Source organism: Nanorana parkeri, unplaced genomic scaffold, assembly GCF_000935625.1.
Source record: "Nanorana parkeri isolate BGI_ZX_2015 unplaced genomic scaffold, ASM93562v1 scaffold17, whole genome shotgun sequence".
Lineage (NCBI taxonomy): Eukaryota > Metazoa > Chordata > Amphibia > Anura > Dicroglossidae > Nanorana > Nanorana parkeri.
Window position 1 is genome coordinate 1,247,463 of NW_017306285.1, and position 20,275 is coordinate 1,267,737.

At 43.4% G+C, this 20,275-nt stretch overlaps 1 protein-coding gene across 1 annotated transcript in view; it reads left to right on the forward strand.

Moving 5' to 3' along the window:
* OSBPL2 (oxysterol binding protein like 2) overlaps positions 1 to 20,275 on the forward strand; it is a 31,457-nt gene that overhangs the window by 10,625 nt on the left and 557 nt on the right. Inside the window, exons 3-12 of the mRNA XM_018559759.1 lie at positions 2,406 to 2,481; positions 5,773 to 5,907; positions 12,241 to 12,338; positions 12,409 to 12,591; positions 13,914 to 14,021; positions 15,035 to 15,124; positions 16,310 to 16,433; positions 17,749 to 17,877; positions 18,033 to 18,156; positions 18,289 to 18,379. Coding sequence (XP_018415261.1) covers positions 2,406 to 2,481; positions 5,773 to 5,907; positions 12,241 to 12,338; positions 12,409 to 12,591; positions 13,914 to 14,021; positions 15,035 to 15,124; positions 16,310 to 16,433; positions 17,749 to 17,877; positions 18,033 to 18,156; positions 18,289 to 18,379 — 1,158 coding nt within the window. The remainder of the gene's footprint in view (positions 1 to 2,405; positions 2,482 to 5,772; positions 5,908 to 12,240; positions 12,339 to 12,408; positions 12,592 to 13,913; positions 14,022 to 15,034; positions 15,125 to 16,309; positions 16,434 to 17,748; positions 17,878 to 18,032; positions 18,157 to 18,288; positions 18,380 to 20,275) is intronic.

Sequence of the window (20,275 nt, forward strand, 5' to 3'; positions counted from 1 at the left end):
AGGAAGACGGGAGACAGGTCATAACCCACTGCCTGGCTTCCTGATTGAAAAGGAAGCGGTTCAATGCTCCCTCGGCACTGCCGGTCAAAGGGAGATGTCCCTCTGACCAGAAGTTCCGGTATCGAAGGTAAGTATCGTAGCATTCTACTCGCCCAAATACTCGGTATTGGCTCTAATAGTAGCATCGGTGCATCCCTACATATAACCAGATGCAGGTTCTGATTAGTTTGCAAGGATGTACTTTGCCTTGCTCTTTAAATGTCTCCCAGTGAATTGTAGGGATTAGTAATTTAAGACATTGCAAGGTTCTGAGAATTTGGATTAGGGTTTGTTAGGTGAAAACATAAACTGGTATTAGGCTTTAAACTTGTGCTTAGAGGCATTCATTGGAAGGGTCCATGAGACCCGCTGGAGAGTTTAATCACGGGACAATTTTAAATGTTTCTCAGGGACGCGAGAGATTTCTGCCCACCCCTGATGTCATGGTAGATGTGAGACTCTATGGTGGACGTAAAAGGACCAGGGTCTGTTATGAAGAGATCTGGAGTTCCTGAGAGATAAGAGTAACTAGACACCAGCAATCGCTGAAATATTGCTTTTGGGTAGACCAATCCTCTAAGCTAAAACCAAACGTTGAGCTACTCAATGTTGGCTTTAAAAAAGGGGACTGGACATTAACTCGTTACTAATTATGAGCCTGGGCTTCGTGTGAACCTAGGTCACATAAAGTCCCAAAGGGGCAGGGAATGCCCCCACCACAACTGCCACCACTGAATGGATTGGGAGGAGGGGGTGGCAGTCACAGTTTTGAGTGGGCTAGGTTGACTGCCACCCCCTCCTCCCAACCCAATCAGTGGTGGCAGTTGTAGTGGGGGCATTCCCTGCCCCTTTCGGATGTGTAACTGCAGATGGGGGAATGTGCCTGCTGTAACTGATTGGGCTGGGAGAGGGGTTAGCGTTCACAGTTTTGACCGCTAACTGGGTTTGCACCAAGCCCAAGCTCATCACTACTCCTTATGCCTGTAGGTTGCCACCCAAGTACTGGGCCAAAATAATGTTTGAGCCAAAAAGCTTTGCCTAGCCTGAGAGGAAGAACTTTGTCCATAGTGGTCTCATTGCAGGCACATTCTATAAAATGGCTCCCCTTGGAAGGACCACCTGCTAGAATAGTATTACAGGCAGGGCAGGCTGCTGCACCCAAGTAAATAATCTGTCTGTACTTAATTGGCTTGGTAGTAGGTAACTGATGCTTTCATATTATTTCATCTGTGTGCTTATGATACTGTTTCAGAAAGGAGTGGAATCCAAGACACATTTTTGGACAATTATCAATGTACACACAATGTTATTTGTTTTCTCAATACATTTTTGGGGAATTTTATTTCTCACAAGAATTACCAGAAATGGATACATCGAGCACCCTACCCACACTCCACACATCTGCACCTCATATAGCAAACTATGTGAGACCAATTGGTGGGAACTGTGGAAATATAAATCTTCAACTGGCAATTCCACCATTAGGGAATATCTGCTTCTCTCTAGTGCTTAATATCTGACGTCCTGTCTACTCCTCTCTCTCTCTCCTTTTCATCCTTCATTCTATATTAAGGTTTCTTCTACCTTTCCTTCACCTGACTCAGCTGAACTTCACAACAATTTCACCTTTTTCTTTACCAGCTAGTTTCAATTGAACTTTTTTCTCTTCCTTCTTTCCACATTCAGCTTAGTCCCTTTTCCTCTTTTTGTGCCTCTCTACTGATATTATTATTTTAATCTTTTCACAATTTAATTTTATTTCCACGCTAGCTCTACTTTCTATTTCCACGCTAGCTCTACTTTCTATTTCCACACTAGCTCTACTTTCTAATACATTTCCCCGCTAGTATCTCTCTACTCCATCACCCTACATGTTTCGCTGCGATTTGTTGCCTCGTTGGGTGCTCTGACATAAATGCATACATTAGCAGCCTAATGATTCACAGATAGCCACTCGGTTGAGCTCCCTAAGTACACCTGTTGCCATGAATTCTGGGTTATGATCAAATCAACACGTTTATGGGTGCAAGCTACTAAAAGCTTGTTGCTGAACTTTATTTGTAATAGGATTAGTAGTTTAGAGTAGATCAAGATATGCTAGTTGAATTGGCTTGAACGTTTGATAGAGAAACCTCCTGGCAGGCTCTAGTGTTAATTTCGTCAATGGTGGTATGATTGTTATTTCCAAGAAGGCTTGGAAATTCTTTGGAATGGCTTGAGTTTGGTCCTTGGTAATAATTGGCTGCTTCCCCCCCATACCCTCCACTAAAATAAGTGGCCTGGACTTGACGGCAATCACTTTCTGTCCTTGTGTGCTCTATGTACAAGCTTCTGCAATTCTAATACTTTTCTTCATTGACTTCTAGGATATCCCTGCCGGCCCCCATGATCTCTAGAAGTAATTTCAGCGTGTGGAGCATATTAAAAAAATGCATCGGCCTGGTAAGTCTGACCGTAGTTATGCTGTGACCTTTTAACCTCTTTTTGACCACAATTCAATTGTAGAAGTCCAAATGTAAAATGCCCCTTGCTGTGAGAACACTAATTGACTTTGTGGCAGAAAATCTTGGAATTAAGCAATGTTCAGCTGTGTGTGTTCCTAGCTCTCAGACCCACTGTCAATCAGAAACATTGGTCATACCGTGTTTCCCCGAAAATAAGACACTGTCTTATATTTTTTTTGCCCCAAAAAAACACACTAGGTCTTATTTTCAGGGGATGTCTTATTTTTTTTTAATGTGCAACAAAATGTACAACAATCTAAAGTTATCTGGTATCACTCCGCCTGTCACAGTAACTGGCGCTATAGAGAGGAAATATCGGCTAATGTGGCTCTGCTCCCTCCGCCGCCGCAGCCTTGCTTTCTACTGCGCTGGCTTCCTTTGCCATCAGGGGCAATGGTACCAGCAGTGCAGCAGTGGGAAATCAGACAGTGGACAGCGCGGTAAAGTACGGTACCATTTACTGTTACACATTACAGTACAGTACCATTACATTAAGCAGTGCCTTCAGGGGGACAGCAGTTGGTGTAGTATGGTACTAGAGTGCTCCCTGTCACTGTGCTGGCCGGAGGGAGTCCCCTGTCATCCCCTTAATATAGTATGTCACTGCAGGCTGATACCATCACTCCTGCTCTTCAAGTTTCCCCTCACATGCTACCACCAAACTAGGTCTTACTTTCGGGGTAGGTCTTATATTGCAGGAATCTTGAAAAAGAGTGCTAGGCCTTACTTTCGGGGGAGGTCTTATTTTAGGGGAAACAGGGTAGGGTTATTGTCAAATTAAAGCTGAACTCCAACCTTACCTTCAGTGTTGTACAGGCTCACAGTGTACATTAGAAGCTCCAGCAAGGTCAGATTGAGTCTGAATCTTTTTGTGGCTGGAGGACATCCAGCATTATCTAGCTTTTTGCTCCCCAACTTTACTGTCCCTGGCTCATCCCTTCTTTTCATTGGATTTCAATATTGTTTATCATGGAAGCTCTGCATAATATGAGGGTGTATCCTAGGCAGGCTCTAGGAATGCCCACTCCCGCAGACTGACACCCACCCCTATCAAGGCATTTTGATATTTGCATTACTTCTCTCAAGAACCAGCCTGCTGATTGCTTGAGAGGTGTATAGAGCTACGTTCAGCACCCTGTGGACCTTCCCACCAGCCATGATTTGTCTGCATTAGAGAGAGAAGCACAGAGATCCAGTAATGACATGAGGTTTTATTAGCATGTTGGTGAGGGGGAACCAGGGAAGGTAAAATATAAGTAGACTAAACTTCAGTTTTAACTGATGCATACCAATGCTGTTAAAAACTGAAAACTGCAGTCTCCGTAAAACTCTGGGTTAAGAATGAATTGCTCCACAATGCCTGCAGCTACAGGGGTTAGTAGGGTTTGCATTATAGCTTATTTGCTGCTCGCTAGGAGTATGTGAATACTCGAATGCCCATAGCCTGGCCACTGGTTCACTTTAAAGATAGTTTGAGAACCATTTTTGAGTCCTCTACAATCTAAAAGGTCACCCACCACTGGCTTTCATTGTAAATATTGATTGGCTGTATAGGCACAACATTGCATGGCAGCAAGAAAATCTAAAACATCTCCAACTGGGCATTGCGGATACCAGGGGATCTGTACAGGTGTAAGGGAATGAGAATAATACACCGGCTTGCAGTATTGGTTTTACAGAAAAAAAGGGCTATTGTCTGCTATGGCTGGTTTCCCAGATTGCAGGAAAACAAATTAAAATATGTGAAATGCCAATTGAAATGGACTCGAATAACCTAGATGTGTGTTTGGATCTTAAGGACAGGTGGCAGATTTTGTGTGTTTGAAAGCTCTTTAGAAGCAGACCGTTCAGTATTGAATTTTAATCTCTGTGTTACATAACAAACAGATTGATGGCACCTGGCTGCTTGTGCCCGTTCTCTGTTATGTTCCCTCTGTTGTACATTAAATAATGCCGTGTAATTATACCCAGCAGAGCTTTCTTGCCTCACACCCCTTGTACAATGAGATTGTTGCTTGTTCCAAAACAAAGTCCTGGACCCACGGTGCCAGGGCAAGACTGATTAATATACATCATTTACAAAGCAGATTTTAATATGCTCAAACAGCAGTATTGTGTTGTGGAAAAAAACATTGTCACATTAAGCCGGCATGGTGGTTTGTTTTTTGTTATTATGCTTATGTGAGGGTGATCAACACAAAGTAGACCCGCTGTGTTCTAACAACTTTTCTATAACAAAAATGTCCCACTCATGCAGATAATTAAAGCTACAGAGTGTTAAAATGACCTCATTGAATACCAGGAAATCTTGTGGCCAGTGCCAAACTGTTTGGGATTGGAACAGGATTCTGGTCAGCTTTAGAAGAACATCATCCTTCAGTAGAGACTGTGCCCAGTGCTGAGCCATGGCAATTGCTGAGCCATGGGTCGTGTGATTGTTATCTCCAACCAGTGCTGAGCCATGGGTCGTGTGTCCAGTGCTGAGCCATGGGTCGTGTGCCCAGTGCTGAGCCATGGGTCGTGTGCCCAGTGCTGAGCCATGGGTCGTGTGCCCAGTGCTGAGCCCTGGGCCGTGTGCCCAGTGCTGAGCCCTGGGCCGTGTGCCCAGTGCTGAGCCCTGGGCCGTGTGCCCAGTGCTGAGCCCTGGGCCGTGAAGCTAGTAGGAGTAAAGCTTTTAATATAGTGTAGACTACTATATAAACTGTCTGGTGTAAGATTAATAGTATCATATGCTGGGTATAGAAGAGAGGATGGGGAGGGATTGACCTCAACCTCACGAGAAAAATATGTTTGTTTGCCTCCTTTTGGCTTTATTTCCATGGCCAGCTAACTAATTCCTCCAGCTGTCAGCAGACGTAGGAAAACCTCTATCCACCTCTCTGGGGAACGAATCCCTGATTTCATATATCACAAGTATATGTTGTACACATCTGCGGGAACACAAGCAATCCCGTGTGCAGTTTGGTCCCATCGTCTTCTGTCTCAAGGGAGACTGTGAGCTCAAGGCCCGTAGACATGGACCCTCAGTGTTCTCCATGGTTGGTATTAGTATTCCACAAATATAAGATGATAAGTTGAAATCACAGTGTTGATGAGCCAATGTTGCTTTCTCTCATGAATATTTTTCTGTTTAAATTGCCCGCATTACCCTTGCAGCAGGAATGGATTTCTTAGTCCCGAGAGTCGCCCGCTGTAACCTTGTTTTCTTGTTTTCTCTCCCGGCCTGCAGGAACTGTCGAAAATCACCATGCCGATTGTTTTTAACGAGCCTCTGAGCTTCCTGCAGCGAATCACCGAATACATGGAGCACACATACCTGATCAACAAGGCCTGCTCCTGTACAGATCCGCTACTCAGGATGCAGGTCAGTATCTGACACGTACGCGCATACATTTTCCAGCAGGCTTCATGCCTCTCTGTGCTGGAAGAGGCGATGCTTAAAGCTTGTGCGCCAGCATCTCTCCGCGGGGTACTGCCAGTATTAGGTAGCGCTGATCTTTGAAGGTTTGCCGTCAAACCTCGTAAACAGCACAACAGTGTGTGGTTTGCAGATTTAGACACAGTTTGTATGTTACTCTTCACCAGTGGCAGAATCACCAGAATGAAACTGCTCATTCTAATGGAAGTGGCTCCCTCACTGGCAGATAAGCTGCAGAGTCCCGAGACACATCACTGATCCTTGCAGTGGAGGAGAAAAGCAATAGAAGAAGCTGAGTTAATTTGAGCTATTTGGCCTCTGCAGAGTTATTGCCAGTGACGGAACTGCTAGTGTGACAGGCCTTAGGGCCTGTTCACATGAGATCAGGTCCTGATCAGCAGACGTGGAGCTGCTGATGCAGTGCGTTTTGGCCGCGTTTTTGATGCGTTCCAGCACAATTTTTTTTTTTTGCTGGAGTGGGGCTGTTAGTATGTTAGCTGCAGCGCAGTGCGTTTTTGACGCGTTTTTGACGCGTTTGCGTATCCAGTCCGTTTCCGGACCTGACAAAATGTGACATGCAGTATTTTTTCTGTCGTAAGCTGAACGGACTGCGCACGTGAGAACTGTAGCCCATAAAACACATAGGGATACATTGGGATGCATTTTGAGTGCAGCAGCGTACGGAGACGATCAGCACACAAAACGGACGTCGTGTGAACAGGCCCTTAGCGAGTCAGGAGATGTCTAATTTTTCTGTTATCCTGATACAGGAGGGTGAGTGAGTAGTCCTAGGACAGCAAGTGTGTTACTAGCAAATTCTGCTTGTAACACACTTCCTGTTCTAGGATTACTCGCTCACCCTCCTGTATCTGGATAACAGAAACAAGATAGGACTGCAGATTTCCAACCCTCTCCTATTCTCTCAATGGGGCTTAATCCTGTAGCCCTCAGACATACCTGAGAACAATCCGCACATGCAGAGGGAACAGGAAGTTATCAGCTCACAAGATTTCTTGTTCGATTAACCAGTTTTTTTTTTTAAACTTGTCTAAGAGCCCATTCACACCGGGGCGGCTGCAGATCAGTACGGTTTTGGGAGTTTTTAATTGCGCTTCAGCGCTGAAACGCAATTAAAATGCACCAAACCCAGCGCTGTTCCATTGAATGCTGTATGGAAACCGCACTGATCAGCGCGGCAAAAATAGTGCAGGGAGCAGTGGGGGTCGGGGGCGTCGGATCACGCTGAACCGTGCGGTCGTCTGAACCGTCCCCATAGCAATGTATGGGATCGTTCATGTCTGCCGAACCGCCCTGGTGTGAACGGATATAAAAAAAAAATTATCCAATGGAGCATTTAACAGACCAAAAGGGACCAAAGTTCAATGTTCGGGTTTACATACACTTTAAAGAGATGCTGTTGCCAGACTATTTATTTCAACATTTCCACAATTTTACTATGACATTTTATATGTGCATTTAATGTATTTAGGCATTTTTTTTACATGCATAAACCTTCCTTGTATAGAAATCCAAAAGCCTTGAGACTGCTGCAGGGTGGTGCCGCCATGACACTGAGACCTTGTTCACACCAAGCGCGTTCCAAGAGCAGAGCAGTTAAAGACCGGATCAAAACTGCGTCTAATGTATTCCAATGGAATTTTGGGCTCTAGTTCACACCGGAGCGTTCAGTTCCAGAGCAGGTAAAAAAAACTGCAGCAGGCCCTATTTTACCTGCTCTGGATCTGCTCTGGAACGCATGCAAGCGCCCTGGAACACACTGAAAGCCCATTTTAAACTTTAAACATTTTTTTTTACCAAAAACGGCCCGGAACGCATCAAAAACGCGGCAAAACCCACTTCACTGCGTGTGCAGAAACCTAAGCAGATCTGCTCTGCTTTTGGTGTGAACAAGGCCTAAAAAGAGGAGCACCAGACTGATGAGCTGTCACTCTGTTCTCTCCTCTTATTGACGTGCCCGGTAGAAGCACATGGGCACTGCAGCATAGCTGATTGGCTTCTTGTCCTGCTTCTTCCTCTGCTAGTCTTGGATTTACTATACACGGATTGCAAAAGTCAGGTGCTTACACTACTGGCATTTAAAAAATGCATTTAATGTTGTATTCATGAGCACAGAGCTGTATTAATTTGTGTCTTTTATATCTGCCCGAAGTACGGTTTTAACAGTAAAATGTAGTAGCAATGAATTCCAAAGTGAAAGGCTGGAAAATACTTTTATTTGAGAAAAATGAACAGATAGCAAATTCTCTTTGAGCTCATTTTCTAAGCCGAGCTCCTTATCTTGGCCTGTCATCACTGACTTCCACATTCCAGCGTGGAACACTTCCACCGTGAGTCATCCACGAGGACACAGTTCATCCAAATGTAACGAAACCGCCTTTGGGAATCCATAGGCAATATACATAATCAGTATGTTGTTGCACAATGGTAATTCATATTATCTTGTTGAAGACTGCATAGAGGTTTATATTCCCTTATATGAGGGTTCAGGCAGGGGCCAGGACATGTTGAATGTGTGGCTTTTGTATGACATAATGTCGGTCTTGATAGAACACGCCTCCAATGCTTACAGTGCTCTTCCATGTCGGAGGGAACCTTCCACTGTATGGTGCTGTAGAATTCAATCCTTAACTCCATATCTATTGCAGAAATTATTATTGCTATAAAAGGGATCTGTAGCAATGTTTAAAGCCCAACTCCACTCTTTGAATAAGGGCCAGAGGAGTAGGGAATGGTTAGACCCTCTGTAATGATGGCCGCCCTTACTTCCTGTCAGAGTTGAAATCTTACATGTTTAGCAACGCTCTGTAAGAAGGACATAGAATATGTTAGGAGGATTGAGGCAAAGAAGTAAAGGGATGGGAGGTCTCACATGCAAGGAAAGGTTATTAAATTGGGAGCCTTTAGTTTGGTAAAAGACCACTTGGCGATGGTTTATTGATAAATAGGTCAATATGAACGTTTGGAAAATGAACTTTTTATTCCAGGTAGTGTAAACAAGAAAAGAACAAGATTGAGACAGTTTTATCATACGAAGGGTATTTTACAGCTTAGATATGTGTAGGGTCTAAGGGGGGCTGTGCACGGTCTAAGGGGGGCTGTGCATGGTCTCACCAGAGGTCCGGAGGTGAGGATCCACAAGAATGAGGGGAAGTAGATGTGCGGCTGGCGCTGTATGTAGCGCTGAGAGGTCCTCAGCAAGCGTGGGACCTTGCGGAAGCCGCATGTGTTTAAAGATTTAAAGTGGCTGTATCTGCGCTCAGTATCGGGGCATTTTGAAATTAGAAATGCCCAGTATCGGCGCATCCCTAAAAGGATAACGCACATGGGAAATGAATTGTCCTAACGATTTATTTGCATTATGTTTTTCAAGTCTTTGTTAAACCCCGGCTTCTGTCAACCACTGTGGTATCTTACACACTAAGCTACACACGTTCTTATCTCCATTAAACCCGTCTTTGTGTAGACAGGCATTCGTTGCTCCACCATTTTTAGACCGCTTTCTGTGCAGCCAACTATAAAATGAAATGAACCCATTGGAGTGGCATAGCCACCATGTGCAATACCCACTTGTATGAATTTCCATTCACTTACAATTCAAAATGCCCGCAAAGCCAAAACTACCCAGTCTCCATTGTTGACTAAATTCCTGCTTTAGCTCTAAGCTATTCATTTATGTTGATGGCGTCCCCTTAATCTTTTTTGTAGTTTATGATTTTATGTGAAAGTTTGTCGGTTATAAAAGACCTGCTGAGCATACATAAAATGCTGCTGATGCAATCTTTGATAAGCCACTCATGTTTACTGTTTCACTATATGATGAGCAAATGATGAATGAGATTGGTTTATTGGACAGTTTTGGAGGTCATGGTTGGTGATGGGGTGTAGGTGGATGTTTGAGCTTGAGTAAGCATTTGAGATTTTGCTGGCTGTTTCCACCAGAATGACATATACAGATCTGATAATGAGGGAAAATGACAGATTACCACATTGTGTTCCCACTGTTACCTTTGGATCCTTCAGTACATACAATGAGAGTAAATGCTTCCTCCTATATAGAGAAAAGAGAACTTGGACACTGCTGTTATGTAAGCTTGCTGTGGATACACCTAGACCGGTGCTGTTCCCACAGCAATGAAAGCAGCTCCCAGTGGCTCCGTGCCTGGGAGTTTACGGAGGAATTTGGAGCATGCACAGAAGTATTTGAGGCGTGGTGCTCGGATCTAGAGGCCAGGAGAGGACAAGCATTGTGTGATCTAACAATGTTTCTATAGCAGCCCATGCTGTGGTCCTGCCAGTTCCCTGGAAAGCAGTAACATCACTGACCCTAAATGTGACCTAGTCAGGTAATCTTTCATGTGGCCTGTAGAAGAAGCAGAACAGCTGCAGTCTCATTGAGTTACCCCATTAATACTAATTTCTATCTCATTCATAACCCTCACTATGTGCTATGTTAACATAGTGAAGTAAGGATTAGGAAAGGAATTGAAGGGTAGATACACCCAAATCTGGGATTTCACTGCTGTTCAGAAGCAGTTTTGGATATTACTATCTGGTTTTGCTCTGTTGTTAGATATCTCATCCTTAAAGGAATATTGGGAGAGTAAAATATACTCTTCCCCATACTTGGAGGCGGCATGTGACACTGGAACTGTCACACATTTGCTCTATATACTGAGAGCTGAGAGATCATTTAACCACTGATCGCTCAGCTCACGGTCTCCTCCATGCAGAGAGTAGTGACTACAAGTCCCCTCCCCTCTTTGTTCCTCCTATGCTCATTGGAGGGGCAGACAAGGGAGGGGGAGAGCATAGCTGGCTCTTGCTCTAGAGAGGCAGAGCCAGTTGTCCATTAGGTAGATCTTGACAATATTGTCAGAATTCTTCCAGGGTGCAGTAGCCCGCTATATGCTGACTTTAGGTCACAGGAGGACACACAGGAGGTCCCGTGAGCCAATAGAGAAGTAAAGCCCCCCAAAAAAGGTTTTTCTTCTCTTTTTAACAAAATATACATTTTTGGAGCACTTACTCTATGCCCAATTAGTAAAGTGCTTCTTTGTTACCGGAAGCCCATAAAAACAAATGTCTAGGTCAGTTAAAATGTTCTTTGAATTTAGACAAATGTTTCTTGTAGTAGGGGCTTCCGTACTTTGAGTCACTGGCCCAAAAAAGTACACAGATTACAATTTCTGAATTCTTGTTTCATGTCACTGACTCGGAAAGCACTAAAACTGGAGAATCATCCAGACTGGCAGCCAACTGGAGGCAGTCAGTGATGGCAGGTTTCCTCTTGTAATAATTTTTTACAAAACATTTGGACCACAAATTCAGGAAATTGCTTCCACAATACAGCATAGTTAAACACATAGTACTGATGACATTAAGTTTGTAACAGTGTGCAGTTATTTTAGCAATGCATAATACTCATCTATCTGAGGCCTTATCAGCTCATGTCGCAGAAGTTACATCACACACTCAGCCATGGAAGTCCTCCTCGGGTGATACAATCTCTACACGGCTAGACACTGCGGTTTTCCCAAACACTATGGGAGCTCTTTGTAGTTGGCGAATAGAGATCCAGCAAGGATTGAGGAGGGCTTAACCTTTCTGTTGCCTTCTCCATAGAAATTGAAATGTCACTACAATTACTCAGAGTGACAGGAATTGCTGGAACGTTTCTGCAGTTTTCACGGCAGAGAAAAACACCAATTGATATAATGAAAATAAGATACAGTGTATTGCTTATGGGGGATAAAAATGTCCGAGGAGATATCTCCATTTTCTGGAGTAAGAAGAGTTGAATGGTTGCTGTGGATTACATGCTTTAAACCTATATTTTGTATCTAAATGCCCATATTACATAATTGTATACAATTTAACCAAAAATGTTCTGTATAGATGAATAAATCTTTGTATGGTGTTTGCATTACTCTAACTCTATGTGCTTACCCTTTAAATTGTAACTATTCCTCCAACACATTTTCAATTCTGAACTAGGAAAACAAATCACAGTTCTAAGTGGAGGCTTTTCTACATAGCTCCTTTATAGTTATAGTCCGCATGGTGTAAAGTGGAGAGGAGGGGTACAAGCACATCAATGCTAGGTGTTGAGTGGTGGAGAGTTGCTCATTTGTAGCGTGGTTGCCTTCCCGCTGGCAGGAAAGTGTTACTTGATTGTATTTAATAATTCAGGCAGCTTTTTAGTTAGACGAGTATTCTTTTCTAATATTTTGTGTTCCTTTTTTGTTTTATCCATTACAGTCTGTGGCTGCGTTTGCTGTTTCAGCTGTAGCATCTCAATGGGAGAGGACTGGCAAACCCTTCAACCCTCTTCTGGGAGAGACATATGAATTATTAAGGTAAGTCCTGGTCATTACGGGGAAAACCGACCCAGTCCCTTCCACGTGACTCATGTACCGTCTCTTGCAGGGAAGACCTGGGCTTCCGGCTCATATCTGAGCAAGTCAGCCATCATCCTCCCGTTAGTGCCTTTTATGCTGAAGGTCTGAATAAAGACTTCCTCTTCCATGGCTCTATTTACCCGAAGCTGAAGTTCTGGGGCAAGAGCGTGGAGGCCGAACCCAGAGGAACCATCACCCTGGAGCTGCTCAAGTAAGTTTGAATGGGAGGCGCACTTTGCACCAGAGGCCAGAGGGCACTAAATGTACACACTTCGGTATGTAAAAAAAAAAAGATTAAAGGGAAAATATCAGAAATTTTAAGGATTTAGAGGATATTAACAATGTACAACATAAAAAACATTTTGAAAACATGGCTGACCATCGTCTTCTTCTTGTCTTGCCTTTTGCCAGGCATGGCAGCTTAAATGATAGCACCTGCATAGCGATTTCTGTACACATTTGCAAATTGTAAATGTTTTTTTATTAAAAGGGGGGGGGGGGTTAGTATAATAGTCCATTGACGTTTCACCTGTAGTAAAAGCATGTTTGCATTATTATACTTTGTGTGGTGTCATTTTGCTGATGTTGGGCATCCAATTTACATGCCAGTGCCATTTCAACATTATCAAATTTCAGCCCAGCGTCTAGTTGGGTGGGTGCCATTTGTACGGCATTAGTGCTCGTAGATGATGCTAACGTGTATAGGATTTTCCTATACGGCGGGTGGAATCCAAAGTTTCACCCAAGTCCATATTTAAGGACAGTAGGGCCCACAAGGATTGTCCAACATCCCAAATCCAGATTGTGATCCTAGAGCGGTGAGGCAAACTGGATACTGTTTTTGAAAGACTGAACAAAAGTTTGTATCTAGAGCTGCTCAATGAAGATATAGAGTAGCCATTCCAGTGACATTGCAGCATTCACAACCACACTAGATGTACGGATAGAGAGATGGGAGGAGATCTGGGATATGGCAAGTCCTAGCATAGCAAACAAGGCCAAGATGGTGGATACAAGACCAATCACCGTGCACAAGGAGTGAGAGCCGCGGTGGCCAGTCTTTATTACAGGAACGCAAAGTTTCTCACCGCATTACTGCACAGATCTGGAAGAAATACACAACGCTCACCAAGCTTCAAGGAAGAATACGCATGACTCTTGTATTTACAATATTTACTTACTCCAGAGCTCAGCTTTAAGTTGATGAACTGATACTGTTGTTTCCATTATATTGTAACTGTAACTTCAAGAGAGGATATATAAAACCAGTATAAAGAAGCATGCAGATGCCTATACCTATATGGCACTTTCTTTGACTCAGAGAAGAATGTTGAGCAATGTTTATATAGGACAAGTTATAGAGGGAACATGGACGCACATCCAGCTTAGAGGTTTTATATTCTCAGACCATCTAAATTCTCCTAAAGCAGACTTTGCCTTCTAGATCACACCGAGATCCTTTGCATGATTAAACATATACTCATGCTTTTGTCTCCTCATTGTCGTTTCTAATATCTCGTTATTCCTCTGCAGGCACAAAGATGTCTATACATGGGTAAACCCCACCTGCTGTGTACACAATGTTATTATCGGGAAGCTGTGGATAGAGCAGTATGGGACGGTGGAAATTTTAAACCACAGGTAAATCATTACAAACCTCTGGACTCCCTGTCATGGATGCTTCTAATGAATCCTTTAAACTAAACAATAGAAGTCCCCCATGTATTAGAAGTCAATATACCGTATATGACCAAACATTTGTGGTCACATGATCATCACACCTACATATATATGGCCCCAAAAGTAGTATACGTTGCTCCAAATTTATTAATTTCAGGTGTTCCAGTGAAAGGTACTGATAATGTAACAGCACACAGACATTTTAGACCATAGGCAGCCAGACTTTGGCACTCCAGCTGTTGTGAAATGAAAAGTGCCTGAAGGCATTGCAGGACTCTTGATAGCCACAGGCATGACTCCCAGAGGCAGATGCATGATGGGATTTGGGCCAGAGTTTGGCCTAACCATTTTTAGACAATTATGTGCTTTCAGCCTTGTGGTAACAGTTTTGCAAAGGCCCTTTTCTGTTCCAGTTTATTTTTTCCCTGTGCACAAAGTTGGTTCTTCAAGCGTATGTCAATGCAAAATTTAAACAAATACATATTTATATAATCTGTGGAATACACACAATATTCCCCATTGTTTATCCCTTTTAAGCATGCTACAAGTACAGAAAAATAACTGTTGATGTGCCAGAAATATAGTATGCTGCTCCCACTCCACTTCGACAAGACAACACAGCTCCGAATTACTTTCTAATGGATTGCAAAAAGCACAGACCTCTTCTCATCTTCCCCCTCTCAACCTCCTCTTCTCCATAACTCCTCATTCTGCATAGGCAGAGAGCATAGGAAGTTATCACAAGATTTCTGAGGTGAGGTGAATGGAGGGGCGGAAGAGCCGGGCCAGCAAGACATTAATTAGACTCACCCCAAAAGAGGAGAGGTCTATGACATGACAGGGGGGAGTAGGTAACAGTAAGGGATACTATTGGTGAAATGACTTTGGGTATTGTTTTATGTATCCAGTTTAGAGGTAAATAAAGCTTAGCCAGGTTCTTCTTTAATCATTTGTTTTTATGTGCTTTGTTCTAGCACTGGAGATAAATGCATCCTGAACTTCAAACCCTGCGGCCTGTTTGGAAAGGAGCTGCACCGAGTAGAAGGATATATTCAAGATAAGAAGTACGTACTGTAGCAATTAGAGTTCCTTGTTTTTTTTCTCCTGAGCCATATTAGACTAACCGTGCCGATAAACTGGCAGATCTCCTACCAGATCTCCTACCAGAAATGGTGGGCATTGAGAGATTTTCCCAGCTGCTTTGAGTCTCTCACTTCTGGACCAACTGTGACATTTGTCTCTAATGTGGCCGATATGGAGACATTGGTGGCCTAGGACATATACAGAGAGTAGATTTCCCAGCCAGTATTTTGATGCATTTCTTTTGTGCATTGCTTTAGCCACTTTATTGAAGGCATGTACTGTATACTGTATAGAAATATGGATTGCCATGGGCTTGTCCATGGCTGAGGAACATCATAACAAAGCATCCTTTTTCCTTTATTACCGAGGTGTACTGATCCAAGTGTCTCATAATCCATCTTGTGCCTCAGGGACTCACCAATTGTTCTAGATATGTTTTTGTTTTTGTAATAGTGCAAGGATGTGTAATGTGAACTCAGTTATTAGATCCTGCCCAATCTGTCTTATTAATAGTCTGCAGAATGACAAGCTGGCCCTGAGCACTCATCATTCACCCACACAACAGACGTGTTCTGTCAACATCCAGTTGATGGACAGTGCATCGGGCCTTGACTTTTTACTACAGAAGGGACAGACGAGATCCCTTTCTGCCATAGCCCAGCGATTCCTTGTTTGTTTATGTTAATGAGGAGTCAAGGCTCGACTGACAGGCTCAGAACACTGCTCAGGTTCAGACTGGGCACTCCAGTACCTTCATCTTTTGAGCACTTTAATAAACTCGGAGCAGAATGATGCTTTGTTAATATAAAAGCGGAATATATTTCTGCTGTAAAGGGAAGTTGCAGGTGACGAGAGAAACCAAACTTTGAAGTGATAGTACGATCCAGCAAATAACCGCATGCATGGTGCATGGTCAGAAGGTCCAGTCACTATATAATATAATGAGATTTCATAATGTGGCTATAATCCGCAGCATCTAGATTTCACACAAATCCTTACAGGTGTGGTGAGTAGGTCTGCTTCCTGATCTCTGTGCTTTGTAGCTCTCAGCTAATTTTTTGTTCTTTATTATTGATTGCACTTGGTTATACAGCATGGATCGAGGAAATAAATAATTTACTCCATGTACTCACTGCTAATACATAATGGTTTTGCACTTTTTATAGCAAAAAGAAACTATGTATGATATACGGAAAGTGGACAGAGTGCTTGTGGAGTGTAGATCCTGCTACGTATGAGGCTTACAAGAAATCAGAAAAGAAGGGCGGTGAACCGAAGAAAAATAAACCGGTGAGAGGACTGAGTGACACTTCACCTGATTTCATTACCAGGACTGAAAAGTAAAATAGAATTATGGGGAGAGTGAAATACACTAATCGACAAAATTAGAGCCAACGTGTGACACTTAAGGTGTCACACGTCAGCTCTAGTGATTGAGAATTGACCCTTGATCGCGCCGTTCCCGTTCTCCCTGCATAAAGCGGTGGCTGTCAGTCACTGCTCCCCGCAGGGATACACCCTCCCCTCTCTGTTCCCCAGCGCTGACTAGAGGGACAGACAGGGAAGGGGCGGGCACAGCTGGCTCTGCATCTAGAGAGACAGAGCCAGCTGTCAATCAAGTGGAGGGGTGAATCCTGACAATATTGTTGGGATCCGTCCCGGCTGCAGCGCGGCTCTGTGCAGTCAGCATATAGCAGGCAATAGCCTACTGTATGCTGAGTTTTGGGTCACAGGAGGACATTAGTATAGGTTGGGCCATAGTTCTTTTTTAAATACTTCCTAGACTTTTTCTAAAGACAAAGCGACTAGACACCAACTCAGGGCTGAGTACGTAAGACCAAATCACATGGACATGAGAAGAACCGGCCACTAAATACATCCCCTGGGCTGAGAAGGGGGAGCAAGGCCAACATAACTCATTCCAAGAGCTTAGAAGTAAGGATTAAATTACCTAGATTCACTTTCAGGACTGAGACACTAGGGCTAAACCACCTAGGTAAACCTCCCGGAATCAAGAGGGGGGGATTAGACCATTATGGCTAACTGCCAAAGCTGATTATTAAAACTGGACCACCGATAATCATTTCAGTGGCTGAGAAGCAAGGAGGAGATCACATAGAATCATCCTCAGGTCTATGAAGTGAGGAAAAGTACTTAAGGACTCCTGGGGCCTGAGAAGTAATAGATTTGGTGATAGATTTGGTGGAGTCACTGCTAAAGTTGAAAGGTAAAGACTAGACCATTTATACTCATCCCAATGATTGAGGAATACAGGACCTATGCTCATAGAGCTTAGAATGAAGGTATCTTTCATTCTAAGCATACTGGTGCAGAAAGTGGCACTAATGTGATGATGTCAGCACCACTCTCTGCACCAGTATGCTTAGAATGAAGGGTGCCATGGTCCTCAGTCTTCCATGCTGAATGATGCTGGGTTGGTGGGCATTTAACCTGGTAGACTGAGGACATCTTGTGGCCAAGAGGAGGTACTGCGGGGGACAGCAATGAGACTTGATGGCTAGACTACCTACATATATCTTCAAGGCAGAGAAGTAAGCAACAGATTATTCATTTTTTTTTTCTTCTCACACCTCATTACCTGCAGAGTGAAGAAACTGTGAATCCAGACACAGACGAAGCTGATGATATGCCAGAGGTCCAGGAGACTGTGCAGGTCATACCTGGCAGTACCCTTCTATGGAGGATCAGTAGCCGACCTTTAAACACGTCTCAGGTTATCACAGAATCTTTATAATCTTTTATCATTAATATTCTTTCTGAACTGTACTACAGTACCAAAAAAATAAATCCAAACTTGGCAAAGAAGATGTAATGAATGATTCATATACAAGTCTACATCTTGTAACATTCTGCCTTTTTCCTCCCAAGATGTACAATTTTACCCATTTTGCCGTGGCTCTTAATGAATTCGACAAAGACATGGTGTCAGTTTTGGCCCCCACGGACTGCCGGTTAAGACCCGACATCAGACACATGGAGAACGGGGATCTAGGTAAGTGTCTGAGTCACCTCTCTCCTTTCCACTTGTGTGATGCTGTAAAATTCGGATCTCCTCTCTTTACACTGCAGATAGCATGAGGTTAATTATTTGTGTATGAATAATATGTTCTTCTTCTTCTTTCAGATCAGGCTAGTAAAGAGAAGGAAAGATTAGAAGAGAAGCAGAGGGCATCCAGGAGGGAACGAGCCAAAACAAATGAAGAATGGAACACAAGGTATTACATTTACAAGTACACACTGTTCAGAGAACAGTAAGACTAGATTTGCCCGAACTTTTAAGACTGCCTGAGCCTGCCTACTAGGAATAGTTTGCTCTTTAGCCCTCTATAGTGGATGCCAAGCTGGGGCTCACCCTTACCACAGACTTTCAACACAACTAGAAAAAAACAGCCAGCAGCACACCATAATATCTAACAATAGATAGACTCTATTATTCCAGGACAGACTTTAAGAAGCCCTGACTGGGACTTCCTCCCCTGATGCGTTTCAGCCACCTTTGGCCTTAATCATAGAGAACGTCTCTACTATTAAGCCAAGTGGTAGGTAAAACATGTCAGAGGAGAACATCCCAGGTGGGTCTCCTTGAAGTTTGTCTTGGAATAATAAAGTTTTTCTAGCGTTGGATGTTATTTTGTGCTGCTGGCTTTTTTTTGGGGGGGGGGGGGATTTTTTGAGGCATGGCTACTCTCTGTGCAGCTTAAACACAACTTGAAGCGGCCCTGCCAACCCCAGCTTTTAGGGTTTGTTAAACCCCACTAGCCAAATCAGGTTTTGCTTTAAAATCAGTGTACTGCTGGCATACTCAATGAAAACGCAATAGCTGTTCAAGCTTGTCCGGTTTTGGATGGCTACTTACGACCTTCTCTTCAGGGCCATTTAAGAGTTTCAGTTGAATGAGGCCCTAACTGTTTTTTGGGTTGGGTTTCTTTGTGTTATTTCACAGTTATTGAAGCAGGAAATAATTTCTTCTGCGCTGAATAGCGGGATTAGATTTAACAAGTTGCTGCAGTCTAATTCACACCTCTCAGTAGGCTAAATAATCAAACAAATATCCTTTTTATAAATGACATGTTGCTTTCTACAGTCATTTTTTTTTTCAGTCGGCCAAATAGTGAATTGGCTAAAACAGTTTCAGTACTTGTTTCATGTTTGACTTGTCTGTTTTAAAGTGGATCTGAACTGAAAATTGAAGCTTTTCTATGCTATTGGGGACATCTAGAAATGTTAATGGTGTCTAGGCCGTGAATTCCTCCTGAGTAATAGCAGTGCACTTCCTGGTATAATTCTGTGCTTGGTAGCCTCTACCTTGGGTTCCCCCATTTTTCATATGTTTAGAATTCTGTGCTTACAGCCACATAGCTTTGTATATGTATATGCAGCATGAGATCTAATGCACTGCTGCCTCTGACTGCTAGTCTTTGGAGATTTAGGGTGAGATTTGGTGACGTCGATGCTTTTTTTCACTGTTCTCTATGCTGGAGGCTCTGACTTGAGGAAGCAAAGCCCTGCCTATGCCAAAATGGCCTCCTCCAGAGAGAGACACAGTGCAGAACAAGGCATGGTTAGTCAGTAATGGAGAAAGTTCGGCTGCAGGGAGACCACAAGTAGTACTGGTGATTAGCCCTTTGACCTCTGCCTGACTTTTTTGGCACTGCTTCCAGAGTTCAGTTCCACTTTAAACAGCCCTAAGCAGTCACTGGAACATATATCTGCCTTGAAAAACAGACATTGGGCTAGCTCACCCAAGAGATGTTCATGCCACTGATCTCATAGCTGTGATGCAGCCATGAACAGGATCTTCAACAAAAGAACATTGCCGCTTCCAGTAAAGTCCCACACTGAAATGACACAGACATTATGTGCTTGGCTGAAATTGGCACGTTGTGCTGTTCAGTGGAAAACATTGCATGCAAAGCTCTCTTGTGACCCAGCACTTAGAATCAGCAGTAGGGACATTCCAGTTAAAAAGGATACAAGTCACCAGAGACATTCATGGGCAGCCATTATTTGATCTATTCATGTGAAAATGCTAGTTGTTGGTGGTCTATGGCTTAAGTAGTCACAGACGTGGAACAAGCTTGCAGCCCAGTCTGCATACTCGCTCCAGGTCA